Source organism: Chlorocebus sabaeus, chromosome 19 (genome assembly GCF_047675955.1).
Source record: "Chlorocebus sabaeus isolate Y175 chromosome 19, mChlSab1.0.hap1, whole genome shotgun sequence".
NCBI classification, from domain to species: Eukaryota; Metazoa; Chordata; class Mammalia; order Primates; family Cercopithecidae; genus Chlorocebus; species Chlorocebus sabaeus.
The window spans coordinates 15504864-15519495 of record NC_132922.1 but is presented as its reverse complement, the minus strand read 5'-3'; the positions used below and the strand labels follow the sequence as shown (position 1 = coordinate 15519495).

Here is a 14632-nt window from a genome sequence, read left to right as displayed (position 1 = left end):
CGTGAGCCTGAACAGCACTGGCATTTGCCAGGCATTTCTGGTGTTGGGGTCATGGTATCCTCTTGCTCAGTGCCAAGGAGCCCTGCCAAGGCATGTGGTGTGGGGGAGGGATTGGGGTCTTGGCCTCCGATGTCTGACTTGTTGTCACTGACCTGACATGTGACCTTCGGAAGTCACTTTACCTCTCTCTCTAGGTCTTTGTCCTCAAAGGTGCTCTGTTGGATCCTTCCAGCAATAAGCCCGAGTCCCTGGAGGGAACAGAAAGGGGATGCGAGGGTCCCTGTCCTCTCAGGAAAACCCAGCGAAGGATGGGGAGGGGTGTGGGGGCCATGGGCAGCAGGAAGTGCTGCCAGGCGAGGCCTCCATCCTGAGAAATCGGTGTGGACCCTCCTTTTCCTCTCCAGTTCTCACTGGGATCATCCAGCTGTCCTGTGGCCAGCGCAGGGTTCCTCAGCCCGGGAGGGCTTTGCATGGAGAGGGGCAGGCCGGACGCAGGTGGAGAGCAGGGAATGCTGAGCTCTGAGCTGGAGGGAGGCTGTGGCCATCTGAGTCACACAGTCAAGGCCCAGTTAGGAGAGGGCATTGGCTGCCAGGAACCTGCCAGTGTCTTCCTCAGCCCTGCTCCCTGGTCTTGCCAAGGACTCATGAGAGTGAGCGTGAGGGAAGGAGTGGTGGGCAGAGGTCAGGAGAAAGAAAGCAGGAGGCAGAAAACTTCACCAAGCTTCTAGACAGGCCTGGGAGCTTCATGGACGTCGCAGCTGCAAGTCGCTGCGTATCCTTGGGGACAGCAAGCCCCCATGTCCCTTGTAAACATGGGGCGATGGGCTCAGCGTCATTCAGGTGCATTGCTGTTTATTTGAGCACCTTGTGTGTTCCAGGCACCACAGGAGGCACTAGGGACCCAGCAGTGGTCAAAGGCAGGCGTGACCCTTGACCTCACCAAGCATGGCACCTAAACTTAGCCTCATTACTAAAGTGTCTCCCCCATTGGGTTGTGGCCTCCTTGTCATACACGCTCCTAGCAGAGTACTGGACATCATGGGCCCACAGCAGTGGCAAGGCCAGAACTTCCGATTCCCAGTGCTTCCCTCTAGGGAGGGAAGGCGTCCAACAAGCATGCTGTTCCTGCACTCTAGGAGGCTTCTTCTCTCCCAGGGCGGGCCCCCAGGTCAGTGGCACATGGCAGATCACGCCAGGGAACGATTCTGATTCCCTTGTCTCTAGGCCACCCTAGAAGAGGTGGAAACAAGTCCCTATAAAGCGCTGAAGTAGCCCGTGGGTCAGTGACCAGGCCAAGACCAGGAGCCAGGGACAGGCGAGGGGCTGCCCAGGGCAAGGATTGGAAACTGCTCTCAGGCTTCTGGGCCAGGACCCCCCTTGGTGGGCCACCATCCCTTTCCCCACCATGTCCCTTCCACCCCAGGCCTGACCGTCTCCACAGCCCTAGCCCCCAGGCAGCCTCCGTCCCTAGGAAGCCTTGCCTCTGCCTTCTCTCCTGCTGAGAACCAGTGCCAGGGTTCCAGGCTCTCCTGCCTTAGTCCTGGATGGGGTCAGCGCTGACGGCCAGGCAGACAGCAGGATGGGCCCCAGTGGCCACTGGCCAGGCTGGGAAATGTTACTTATGCTTCAGCAGCGTGCTGGGCTCTAGGGTGAAGCTGTCCAAAGAGGACACCATCCCTGCCCTCTAGCAGGCTTCTTCTCTACCCAGGGCGGGCCCCAGTTCAGTGTGGCAGGGCAGAACAGCCAGGAAGACTGGAGGACCTGGGAAAGTGTTGTGGATGGGGTGGATTTTAGCTGAGGCTTCACCTCGTGGATGTGGAGGTCAGGAGCCTTCAGGGTGCAGGTGGGGGCCCACAAAGGCTTTTAGACAAGAGCAGTCAGTGCAGCACTAAGTATACCTGTGTAGGGCCGAGGGCGGAGGGTGGTGGGAATCACAGAGGGGACAGGGAGAGCAGACTAGCACCCCAGCTTCCAGGGGCCTCCCACCACCGTGACCCCTAGGCTCTTTCAGCCCTCCCCAACCTCCCCCACACTCACATGGCCTCCTCTTAGTTCCTCCAAGGCACCAAGCTCCTCTGCACCCAAGACCTTGGTCCAGGCTCTGACCTTGAGCCAAACTGCTCTGCCCCCACTCCCCACGGCTGGTCCTTCCCATCTTTCAAGGCCCAACTCAGAGATCATTTCTGACCACCCCCATCCTCAACTCTGCTCTTTTTCCAGGACCAGCTTATTCCCTGCTCTTCTTTGCATCTCCCCGCAAGGTAGGGAGGAGGCAGGGCCATATGGTCTCGTTTGCCACTGTCTCCCCAGCACCTAGCATGGTGCCACGCACATATTGGTGCTTAATAAGACTTGAATGGGCCAGACATGGTGGCTCACACTGGTAGTCTCAGCATTTTGGGAGGCTGAGGCAAGAGGATCACTTGAACCCAGGAGTTCCAGGCTGCAGTGAGCTGTGATTGCACCATTACACTCCAGCCTGGGCGACGGAGTGAGACTCTGTCTCAGAAGAAAAAAAAAAAAAAGACTTGAATGGAAGGATAAATGGGCAGATAGAGCAGCTGGCCAGGACAGGGCATCAGAACACTATGCTGGCTGGGCTCAGGGACTCATGCCTGTAATCACAACACATTGGGAGGCCGAGGTGGGTGGATCATTTGAGCCCAGGAGTTTGAGACCAGCCTGGGCAACATAGCAAGACCCCATCTCTATTTTTGTAATGAAAACACTATGCCTCCAGGTTATTTGTTCTTAAACTTGAGCATGCATAAGAAACCCCTGGGGAGCATGAGAGCATTCAGATTCAGGGGCCCCACTGCCTGAGAATTTGGTTCAGGTGGTATATAGTGTGGTGACCTGGGGTTCTGCTTTTTTTTTTCTTTTTTTTTTTTTTTTTTAAATGTCTTGTTTTTTTGAGACAGGGTCTCACTCTGTCACCCAGGCTGGAGTACAGTGGCGCGATCTCGGCTCTCACTCGGTCACCCAGGCTGGAGTACAGTGACGCAATCTCAGCTCACTGCAACCTCTGCCTCCTGGGTTCAAGCGATTCTCCCGCCTCAACCTCCCAAGTAGCTGGGATTACAGGCTCATACCACCATACCCAGCTAATTTTTGTATTTTTAGTAGGGACAGTGTTTCACCATGTTGGCCAGGCTGGTCTTGAACTCCTGGCCTCAAGTGATCCACCTGCCTCAGCCTCCCAAAGTCCTGGGATTATAGGCATGAGCCACCGTGCCTGGCCAGGTTCTGCACTTTTAACAAAACACTCTCACCTTTTCTCAAAGTGACTCTGCTGCAGGAGGTCCAGGGGCCACAGGTTGTGAGTCCCTGCTGAGCAATGGGCTAGGAAGATTCTGATGTGATCAGAACCTGACTGGATACACCAAACAGGTGGGGCACAGGGAGGATGGGCCAATAAGAGCTGTTCCAACTCTCCAGGGCCTCTGGTGTTGGGTAAGAGGGCTCTATTCCTAAGCCCACCCTTTTTCTTGTCCTCCTTCTTAGTCCCAAAGATGCCCTCCGAGCAGTAAAGAAGAGAATCGTGGGAAATAAGAACTTCCACGAGGTGATGCTGGCTCTCACAGTGAGTGCCCCATCTGTCCGTCCCGTGGCAGGACTGCAGTCCACTGAAAGTCACCTCCCCTCAGACCCAGCAGGACTCCCAGCCTCCCCTGAGCTCCTCATTTGAGTGCTGGAAAGGAAAGGTCTGTGGGCAACACACCGTCCTGTCTACACCGCAGGCGGATGCAGAATGGCAAGAAGCCATTTGGAAAGGTTCTCCCCGATCCCCCAGCATGGGAACAGATGCTTACATCACTCCAGAACCACTGGCAGGGAGAGCCTGGGCCAAAGGACCTGCGGGCGACATTGAAGCTCAGTAAACCCAGGCCTCCATGGAGGCAGGGAGGCTGGCAGACTGAGTTGGGTGCTGCCCGGCACTTTGGTGCTCTGGAAAATGAATGTAAAATAAATACCAGTGGCTGAGAACAGTCTTGCCCACATCGCTGAACCAGCCCAGATCTCAGGACGGCCAGACACGCGTGGGCCTCCTAGCTGTCAGCATGGGTTTGGCTGGGGAAGATATAAATGCTGTCCCACCCTCCTCCACAAGGAGCATTTATATCCAGGTGAATTGGCTTAAGCGAAAAGCAAAGGCAGTTCCTGCAGTGGGAAGTGGAGAGTGGAGAGGGAAGTTCAGTGTCTTCTCCCTGGGCCACAGGCTTACCGGCCAATTGACATCTCAGATTCTTGATTTCCTCTTGGAGAGCCCCTTCTGTCTAGACCACGTTCAGCTCAGAGCCAGCACTGGGATTCTGTGTGCACTGGCGCCAGTCAGGGAGGGAAGTCCAGCCCACACACCACACCGCTGCCCACCCTAGGCCGTGCCCTCCAGTAAACAAGTCCCCCAGTCCTGGCATTGTCCCAGTCCTCCACATTCAAGGGTCTCACTCCAGGAAGTCCCATCTCCTCTTCCGGACCTCCCCTCTGGGACACAGGAGGAGCCACAAGGGTGGGGGTCCTGGGCACCGCCTCTCCTCTGACCAAGGTGCTTGACAGCACGTCTCGGCCCTCCAGGTCTTAGAAACCTGCGTCAAGAACTGCGGGCACCGCTTCCACGTGCTGGTGGCCAGCCAGGACTTCGTGGAGAGTGTGCTGGTGAGGACCATCCTGCCCAGGAACAACCCCCCCACCATCGTGCATGACAAGGTGCTCAACCTCATCCAGGTGAGTGCCAGGACGGGGCAGCGCCAGGAAAAGCTGTCAGCGCGGGAGCCTCCTGCCCAGTGGAGAGCTCGAGGCCATCGTGTTTGTCCCAGGCTCCACTTCTCATTTCGGGGTGTCTTGGTTGTCTGCTGGGGGGATGTTCTTTGGGGAGGGAGGCTTGCCAACTGTGTGCTTTGCTGTGGAGTGGGCAGGGCAGATGTAGCAAAAAACAAAAAAAAAAAGAAAAAAGAAAAACTCAGGGAAAGAATGTCTGTTCTCTGTCTGGGTACCAGGTGGGAAGGCTCACAGGTGAGCTGTGGTTACCGGCTGTGTCCCCTTGTCCCCCCTCAGTCCTGGGCTGACGCGTTCCGCAGCTCGCCCGATCTGACAGGTGTGGTCACCATCTATGAGGACCTGCGGAGGAAAGGCCTGGAGTTCCCCATGACTGACCTGGACATGCTGTCGCCCATCCACACACCTCAGAGGGTGAGAGAATTGCCGCACCGGGAACCAAGGGAAGGCAGGCAGGACTCATCCCCAGAGACATCACCAGGCCAGCCCCTGACTTCCTGGGCTCTTGGCGTTCCCAGGACCCCTCACTGATCCTGTTTTCCTCCCACTAGACCGTGTTCAACTCAGAGACACAATCAGGACAGGATTCTGTGGGCTCTGACGCCAGCCAGCAAGAGGACTCTGGCCAGCACACTGCCGCTCTGCCCACCCCGCCCATGCTCTCCGGCGACACACCCATAGCACCGACGCCGGAGCAGGTACGCAAGCCTGGGGTCAGAACCGTCAGGTCCAGGCAGGTGGGCCACACACGTCAGGGAGGGCCCCCTGTCAGAATTTACCGTCCACGGAGCCTCCACTTCTTCCTCACAGCAACCCACGGGGTGTGTGTGATTCTTCCCGTTTGAGCGATGAGGCTCAGACAGGTCCATTCACTTGCCCAGAGCGCACAGTCATCGGAAACAGTTGGGATTCAAGCTCACGCCTGTCTGACTCCTGGCAGGCACTGCCCTGTACCTTGGCCATTTTCCAACCTGTGTTTTCTGCGGGGCCCTCTGACAGCACCATGGAGAGGAGGTGTCCTGTAGGCGGCTCCTTCAACCAGGCCAGCTCCACCTGTGTGGTTTCTTACACACTCACAGCTTTCATTTGAGCTGAGCATAGTCACATGCGTCTGTGATCTCAGCTTCACAAAGGTTCAGGCGGGAGGATGGCTTGAGCCCAGGAGTTCAGGACCAGGCTGGACAACATAGACCTGTTTAAAAAAAACAAAAGGCTTCATTTGAACAGAGGTTCTGCCTGAAAAGTTTTAAAACGTCTGTGCAAAAACTAAAAAACACATAAACATTGTACCATGCTGCTTCCCATGAAGTCTCAAGAAGGTTTGAGGCTTTTTGTTTGTTTTAAGACCATCTTGTTCTGTCACCTAGCTGGAGTGCAGTGGCACAATCTAGGCTCGCCGCAACCTCTGCCTCCCAAGTTCAAGCAATTCTGCCTCAGCCTCCTGAGTAGGTGGGACTACAGGCATGAGCCACCACGCCTGGCTAATTTTTTGTATTTTTAGTAGAGATGGAGCTTCACCATGTTGGCCAGGCTAGTCTCAAATTCCTGAGCTCAAGTGATCTACTCATCTCGGCCTCCTAAAGTGCTGGGATTACAGACATGAGCCACCACGCCCAGCCAAGAAGGTTTGAGGCTTAGTATGAGATTCTAAGGGACAGATTCTCCCAGCCTTTTGACTAGCTTTGAAGGATTACCCACCTTACAGCAGGTGGCACCCTGACTGAGGCAGCCTGGGCATCTCCCTTCCTTCTGTGGCTGGAGGTGGGGCGACTTGCCCACTGGGCCATGAGCTGCTTTGTGGAGTGCCATGGCTGCTGTATCTGCTGAGTGACTTCTACAGCCATGACCAACTCGTAGAGCTGGGGGCTTGTCATTCTAGACTTTTGGCTGCTGGGGTGGGGGCAGAGTCCTGCACACTGTGGGAGCACCCACATTAGAGGTGTTGTACACACATCAGATCCATCACATCAGTGGAGCTTAAAGGCAGAGCTGCTGAGTGTGCTGGTGAGGAAGACACGGATGCATGATGGAAAAAAAGTGAAGCTTCACTTTCCCAATAAGCATCCTCACAACCCACTTCATGTATCATTTGAACTCATTCTAACCCTAACCTATTTGAAGAGAAACTTCCATGACTTGTTTTCTCTTAGCAAGTTATGAAATCACCACCCAGAGTTACAAATATTTCTAGAAAATGTTGCTAACTGGACAAAATTATTAACGCATTGCCTGTTTACCCCAAGGATACTCTTGTCTCTAATCCTAATGTAACATCATATACATTTCTGTTACATTAGGATTGGAGATGAGTTCTATTTAGAAATAACTCCAAGAACAGTTTTTATGTTTTATTTTCATGTTGAAAATAGGTTTACTTCAGCCTCAAAGAGCATGTTTATGTAAAATTAAATGAGTGCTAACAGTGAGCTGCACTTTTTTTTTCTGCACGGGTTAAAAGTGTGTAAAAAATTGTAAAAGCACCTTGTGATCCAAAAAATTGTCTAACTCAGTTATGATTTTAACCGGTTGCCTGTAGTCTAGCATCTGTGTGGATTAAGACGCTAATTACTACTAATGCAAGAAGGTGCTTGCTAAACGAAACTAATCTTTGTTTAATTCAAGAGTCCCCTTTTGTCTCTTGGGACATGTTAAGACATCAGGTGTGCAGTGATGTTACTCCCAGGCTCCTTTGTAATTAAGTCTGATTTGGATGCAGGGGGTTTGTGATCAGTAGTTTTTCCACTCACTCATATCAAGAGTATTCATTAAGTCAGCCAAATAGATCAAACATTTTGCAGGTTTTGGAAGGTGTCAATGAACCATAGTGGATATACTACTTGTCTCTACATTCCATTTCTTCATCTGTAAAAACAGGGATATTGATGTCTACCTATGGCAAAACATTAAGTTAGCAATATATGTTCAATGCTTGGCACTTTATTAGGTAGTCTATAAATGGTAGCTGCTATCACAATCATGCGTGTATATAGTGACACTCTGAAATCAGCTATAACTCAGCCACATGATTTAGAATGTACCAGCATTTCCCAAAATGTAAAAAGGTTCTTCAGTCAAATAAATCTTGGAAACTTTCATATCGATCTTTTCTCGGGCATCCCCAGTATGCATGAGGGTATTAAACACACTACAAGGTCCCACAGCATAAGATCTTCCCAATGAATGGCCTTCCCAACCTAACCTCTCTGAGGAGACTACAACTTTATTGAAAATGTTTCCCCAAGCCCAACTCCTTGGAACCCTTTGACCATTGAAAACCTGCCCACATCCCTTGGAACAAGTGCTAAATCTGAGTTTCATATTCAAGGTGAGGGACACGGCAAGGACTATCCTTAGAAGAGCCTGAGACACCAAAACAGACAGAAACAAGACAAAATCCCAGTCCTTTAGGAGGAGAAAGAGGGCAGAAGCCTCCTAAGAGATAGAGAGAGGCGGAATCCCAGTCCTCCGAGGAGGAGAGAGGGCAGAAGCCCAGTCCTCTAAGGGGAGAGAGAGAGAGCTTGCAGCCTCCCTCCTCCTCCTGTGGGGAGCCACCCTCCAGGGCCTCGTTAGCTGCAGATGCTGGAGTCTTCCAGCCACACGTGGTGGCTCATTCCCCCTCCGCTCATTTCCTTTCAGCTTCTCCGTGCACCAGGCTCCCCGGTGTGGAGATGGTCACGGTTGGTAGCGCCTCTGTGAGGGGTCTGTAGGAGGGATGGGGCAGGCCTCTGGTGCAGGGCTGTCACTGTGGGAGCCAGGAGGGAGGCTGCCTAGAGAGGCTGCTGGGAAGTCGGCTCCCTGGTGCTGCACCCAGGATTGGTGGTACTGGGTTCTGTCCCTGTGAGTGACATGGGCTCCAGACCCCTGGCTTCTCTCATCACGACCAACCGTGTGTTTCAGATTGGGAAGCTGCGCAGTGAGCTGGAGATGGTGAGTGGCAACGTGAGGGTGATGTCGGAGATGCTGACGGAGCTGGTCCCCACCCAGGTCGAGCCTGCAGACCTGGAGCTGCTGCAGGTGAGCAGATGGCACCACCCCCTGGGGCTCAGATGACTCCTGCCCAGTTGCCCACGTGCATTCTTTCCCAGTCCTCATGATGGTCTTCATGGCTTACCCCATACTCCTTGGTCACAACTGGGGCCATGTTACTACCAGGGACTTTGGACGCCATCAGATTGGAATCAGACCGCAGCTCTACCGCTTTCTGGTTTGAACAAAGTAGCCCCCCTTGCCTCAGTTTCCTCATCTATAAGATTGCTCTAACAATAGCCTTTATGGCACAAGTTTGATGTGAGAGTTAAATAAGGCATTGCATGGAAAACACCCAGGCTTGTCCCTGGCACAGAGTAAAGACCCAGTAAGGGGTCCTGAGAAAAAACTGGAAGGTGAGATTTCCACCATTCACAATCCGAGACTCAGCAGGCAGGTGTGAGAGGCTGGTGCCAGCCCTGAGATGCGCCAGCCACTGGTCTTGGGGAGCCGAGGCAGGTGGAGCTAGTGGTGCCTGCTCCCGTGTGTCACGTGGTATTGCCACAGCCCCAGCCCAGATTGGGGGTCACTGGAGCAGAAGGGGCACTGAATTTGGCGGAAAGCACCCTCCGCATGGAGGTCGGTCATAGAGGCACCAAGAAAGCTAGGAATCCCCAAGGCCCAGGAGTCACCAGAATTCATGAGGGGACAGAGTGCTTTGTGTAACTGTGCGAGTTCCTGCTGCTTGTCCACCAGGCCTCAGACTCCTTGAGGGCAGCGCTGTGTCTTCCTCGCCACCGTGTCTGTGTGCCCGACTGAGCCGACTGTGCAGGGGTCCTCACTTGGTGGTGCAGGTGGGGAGAAAAGGAGCAGCCTCAGAGTCGAATGAGTACGCAAACTTGAAACCCAGTAAGGGCTCCGGAAGAGAGAAGACTGCACAGGCAGCTTCATACGCCCCAAGCCAAGGCCGTGAGGTGTGAGCAGTTTGGGGACTCAGAAGGCTGAGCAAGGTGGACGCAGAGACAGCTCCCATGCATTGGGCACTTCCCGTGCCCCGAGCTGTATGTGGACACTTGGTTCACATCACTCACGTAATCCCCACCACCCCCATTTTCCAGGTCAGGAAACAGGCATAGGGAGATCAGATAACACGTCAAGGGTTATATGGCCGGTAAATAGCAGAGCTGCGTTTTGAACCTGGCTCCAAGTGCTGCTCTTCTGCTCATGAGAGGAGCCAGCAGGGAAGCAGAAGCAAAGCCACCCTGTGCTTAGTCATGAGAGCAGGAGGGGAGCGCACAGGATGTTGAAAGGCACCCGCCCTGCCCCCGTGCTAAGGGCAATGAGGAAATCCCAGAGGCCTGACCTTGGAGAGGGCGGGGGACAGGGTCCACATGACAGCCAAAATAAACACTGGGCAGTGCCTAGCCTCAGCGTTGCCTCCAGGAGAAAGGCATGCTGGCGTGAGGCCACAGTCGGCAATGCCGGGCAGCTCCCTGGACCTCAGGACCCAGGCACCTGCCCTGACCCAGGCACCTTCACCTGGTGACAGGTACCTGAAGAAACAATTGAGCAGTCTTAAAAATGAAAACCCATATGTCTATGGTTTTTTATTTTTTTTATTTTTCTTTTTTTTTGAGACGAAGTCTCGCTCTGTCACCCAGGCTGGAGTGCAGTAGTGCGATCTTGGCTTACTGCAGCCTCTGCCTCTTGGTCAAGCTATTCTCCTGCCTCAGCCTCCCAAGCAGCTGGGATACAGGCATACATGACCACACCTGGCTGATTTTTGTATTATTAGTAGGCACAGGGTTTCACCTTGTTGGCCAGGCTGGTCTTGAACGCCTGACCTCAGGTGATCCACCCGCCTCGGCCTCCCAAAGTGCTGGGATTATAGGCATAAGCCACTGGGCCTGGTCAATATTTTTCTTTTTCATAAGTTTAAATATGATGCTTACTGGTTAAAAGTCAGTGATGTGATAACTAAATGCACTGTGGGATCCTAGAACAAACAAAGGACCTAGTGAAATCTGAATAAAGTCTGCAGTTTAGTTAATACTGTTTTATCAGTTTTAATGTCTTAGTTTTGACAAATGCCAGACTAAGGGGAAGCCAGGGTCAAGGGTATATGGGAACTTGTGGTACTATCTTTGCATCTCTTCTGAAAATCTAAAATTATTCCAAAGCTAAAAGTTTATTTAAAAAGACAAAAAAATCAGCCAGTGAGAAAAGTGAGGCGAAAATTCGAAATCGAGGTTTGTGGCTAATGGTCACAGTCATCTAATTCATTTTGTATGCTTTGGTTGCAAAAATCACAGCATACTTCCAGAAGTTGCAGTTTGTTCAACCTCAGCCTTTGCAGGCTCAGTTTTTTCCGACTAAGGAAAGAAGGTGGCACAACCTTTATTCTGTAATCTGCACGAAGCCAAGTTAAACCGGCAGTACAGTTAGACATGTTGATGGTTTCCTGTGGATTAAATTTTAGCATCTAACACTTGGAAGTGAAGTTCAAGTTCATGTGTGCCTGATCAAAAAGCTGTTCCGTGGAACCTTGAGGTCCAGTTTGGACACCTCTCCCTCCTCCAAGGCTTGTGCAGGGGCTGGAGGCCCGTGCATGAGAGATGGCCTCACTCTGAGTCACGTGACTGTGGTTGCCTCACTTCCTTTCCTGGCAGGAGCTCAACCGCACGTGCCGAGCCATGCAGCAACGGGTCCTGGAGCTCATCCCTCAGATCGCCAATGAGCAGCTGACAGAGGAGCTGCTCATCGTCAATGACAATCTCAACAACGTGTTCCTGCGCCATGAACGGTAGCCCCAGCACCTCCCCTGGCCTCTGGCCAACTGCCCCAACCCTCTCCCTTCCCTTCTGCCTTGTTCTCCTGGTCTCATACCGTCTGAGCCTTCTCTTGTCCTCCTCTCACACACAAGGCAGGCTCCTAGGGGCCTGTGCCCTCAGCTGTCTTCTTCCAGGATGTTTTTGAGGGCCCGTCCTTACACCCGCCCTGCATCCCCCCCCAAGGGTCAGCCCTGCTGCCTGTGCCCAAGTCCAGTCCTGGGGGATGGTCACAGGTCACAGCTGAGAGCGTGGCCCTGCAGCCAGACCAGCCTGGTGTGTCCTTACTCCACCACTTCCTGGGTCTGGGGCCTTAGACAAGTGACTTCACTGCTGCAAGCTACACAAAACGTTTCTGGCTAACTTAGGCAGAAAAAGAATTTGTTAGGATAATAATCTATTAAATGGGTCGCTTTCAGAATCCAGAGAAAAGTGAAACTGACATCTCCCAACAGAGCAAGAAAGACAGATCCCAGAGCAGCTCAAATGTCTCAGGAGCAGAAACTTCTGGACCATGTCCCCAGGGTGCTGCCATCAATAAATGGATCAGCACAAACACCTGTTCACAAACATCTGCCCACCTTTTTTTGTTTTTTTTTTTTTTTTTTTTGAAGCACGATCTTGCTCTGTCACCCAGGCTAGAGTGCAGTGGCATGATCACAGCTCACTGCAGCCTCAACCTCCTGGGCTCAAGCAGTCCTCCCACCTCAGTCTCCCAGGTAGCTGGGACTACAGGCATGCACCACCACACCCAGCTAAATTTTTTTTCTTCTTTTTTTTGTTGTTTTGCAGAGACAGGGGTCTCACTGTGTTGCCCAGGCTGGTCTCCAACTCTTGGCCTCAAGCAATTCTCCCTCCTTGGCCTCCCAAAGCATTGGTATTACAGGCATCAGCCACCACACCCGCCTGCCCACCTTGTATCATTCTGTTCAAAAGTCACATCCCCAAGAGCGAGTTGGATTGGCTTAGCTTCATTGTGTCTACCAGCTGGGGTGGGGGGAGGGCCCTTTGATGGCAGCCCACCGGGATGATGTGAAATGGGGGAGGAACAGTTCCTCTAAAGAGCACTTGGGTGCTATTACAAAAGAAGGAGAAGGGCTGGGCACAGTGGCTCACACCTGTAATCCTAGCACTCTGGGAGGCCGAGGCGGGAGGATCATTTGAGGTCAGGAGTTTGCAACCAGCCAGGCCAACATGGTGAAACCCCATTGCTACTAAAAATACAAAAAAATTAGCCAGGGGTGGTGGCGGGCACCTGTAATCCCAGCTACTTGGGAGGCTGAGGCAGGAGAATTGCTTGAACCCAGGAAGCAGAGGTTGCAGTGAGCCGAGATCGCACCACTGCACTCCAGCCTAGATGACAGAGCAAGACTCCTTCTCAAAAGAAAAAAGGAAAGAGAAGAAGGACTGCTGGGTCTGCAGAAACTGCATGCCCATCATACCTCCTCTGTGTCTATAAAATGAGGCTTGTGGTATAACTGAGAGTCCATGAAACAATGCCTATAAAGCACTTAGCAGTCCAGGGTGTCCAATAAATGACATGAGTTATTCCAGCCTCCTCCAGCCCCTTGTTCATTTTTTGTGTCATTCTCCATCAAAAGACACTCACTGATTGATTCTAAAACAGTGGAGAGTAGGGAGTACCCTGCAGGTCACATCTGCCTAGCTTCTCCTGCTCATTGGCCCAGTGGAATGAAAGGCCTCTTCCCTGCCATTTTGGGGTTTGGGCTGTGAGGTGACTGAGGGGCCCCATCTGGTAGCAGCTGGTACTCTCAGATACCCACAGTCATTAGGCTTAATGTCTGCCAGTGCTTTCAAGTTCGCAGTCACTTATACCTATGTCCTCATTTGGGCCTCACCACTTCTGGGAGGCAGGTGCCTGCAGATTCTAGACAAGGAGACTAAAGTTCAGAAGGAACATAATTTACCCAGGGTCATGTGATAAGTGACAAGGCCACAACTCGAACAGACCCCAGACTGAAGTCTTCTCCATCTACCTCACTGACCCCTAAGTAGCTCCATAAAGCAAGGTTAGAGATACATGTATCTTTCTTACACCCCTGAAGAGAGCCACTAACCCACACACACACACAAATATGTAATTGAAACAAGTTTCATGAAACAGCCCTTACCTTTACTGTGTGCCATACATTCCTATTTTCTTTGCTGTTCTATTTGCTTTCTTTGCTGTCCCTATTCCTGTTTGTTTGTTTCATGCTACTCATGACTAAGGTTGCCTTATAATTGGTCATCCAAATTGGGACACTTTTGCAAGTGAAAGAGGAGCACTGCTAGTTATCCAGGGACAGCAGGCATGAACTGGATCTATCCAGGCCATACCAGATGTATCATCACCCTGATCATAACCCACGGTGTTGATGTTGAGACCCACAGTTTGAAGAGCTCTTCCTGGCCGTGCGGCAGGGGCCTGTCTCAGTCTGTCTCCCTAACTCGTGTCTTTTCTATCTTGTAGGTTTGAACGGTTCCGCACAGGCCAGACCACCAAGGTAAAAGGCTTCTTTTCTGTGACTAGATCAAGCCATGTTCATGGGAAGAAGGAGTGTCGTTCTCAACTCCCTCCCCCAGTAAACCAGACAGGGTGCTGCTGTTTTATCCAGGCCTAGAGAGAAATCCCCTTCTAACTTTTTATGCCCCTGTCCCTTTAAGGAAAATAAGGCTCCGCCACCACCTGATGCCCAAGGGTCTCCCCATCCTCCCAGGGAGTCCAGTTAAGCTGGAGCCAGAGGGGAGGAAGGAAATCCCCTGACGCCCAGTCCTAGCTACTGGAGCCCTGGTGACAGATCCTTGGGCAAAGCCCGCAGGCCCCAATGCTTGGGACAGAAAGGAACGAAGCTGCAGACAGAGGGGATGATCAGGGCATCTCCCTTCCCACTAGGCCCCAAGTGAGGCTGAGCCGGCAGCTGACCTGATCGACATGGGCCCTGAGCCAGCAGCCACCGGCAACCTCTCATCCCAGCTGGCAGGAATGAGTAAGTGTGGTTTGGAGGGCTCCAGCTGAGGGTACATTATGGTACTGTTGGCACCCCTGCAGTTTTGGGGGT

General features: G+C 52.5%; 1 protein-coding gene across 2 annotated transcripts in view; it reads left to right on the top strand.

Moving 5' to 3' along the window:
- Positions 1 to 14632, top strand: part of TOM1 (target of myb1 membrane trafficking protein) — a 47863-nt gene that overhangs the window by 19395 nt on the left and 13836 nt on the right. For both annotated transcript variants that reach the window (XM_007975598.3, XM_007975597.3), the window contains exons 3-10: positions 3505 to 3583; positions 4576 to 4725; positions 5056 to 5190; positions 5328 to 5474; positions 8674 to 8790; positions 11412 to 11545; positions 14044 to 14077; positions 14467 to 14560. In XM_007975598.3, coding sequence (XP_007973789.2) covers positions 3505 to 3583; positions 4576 to 4725; positions 5056 to 5190; positions 5328 to 5474; positions 8674 to 8790; positions 11412 to 11545; positions 14044 to 14077; positions 14467 to 14560 — 890 coding nt within the window. The remainder of the gene's footprint in view (positions 1 to 3504; positions 3584 to 4575; positions 4726 to 5055; positions 5191 to 5327; positions 5475 to 8673; positions 8791 to 11411; positions 11546 to 14043; positions 14078 to 14466; positions 14561 to 14632) is intronic.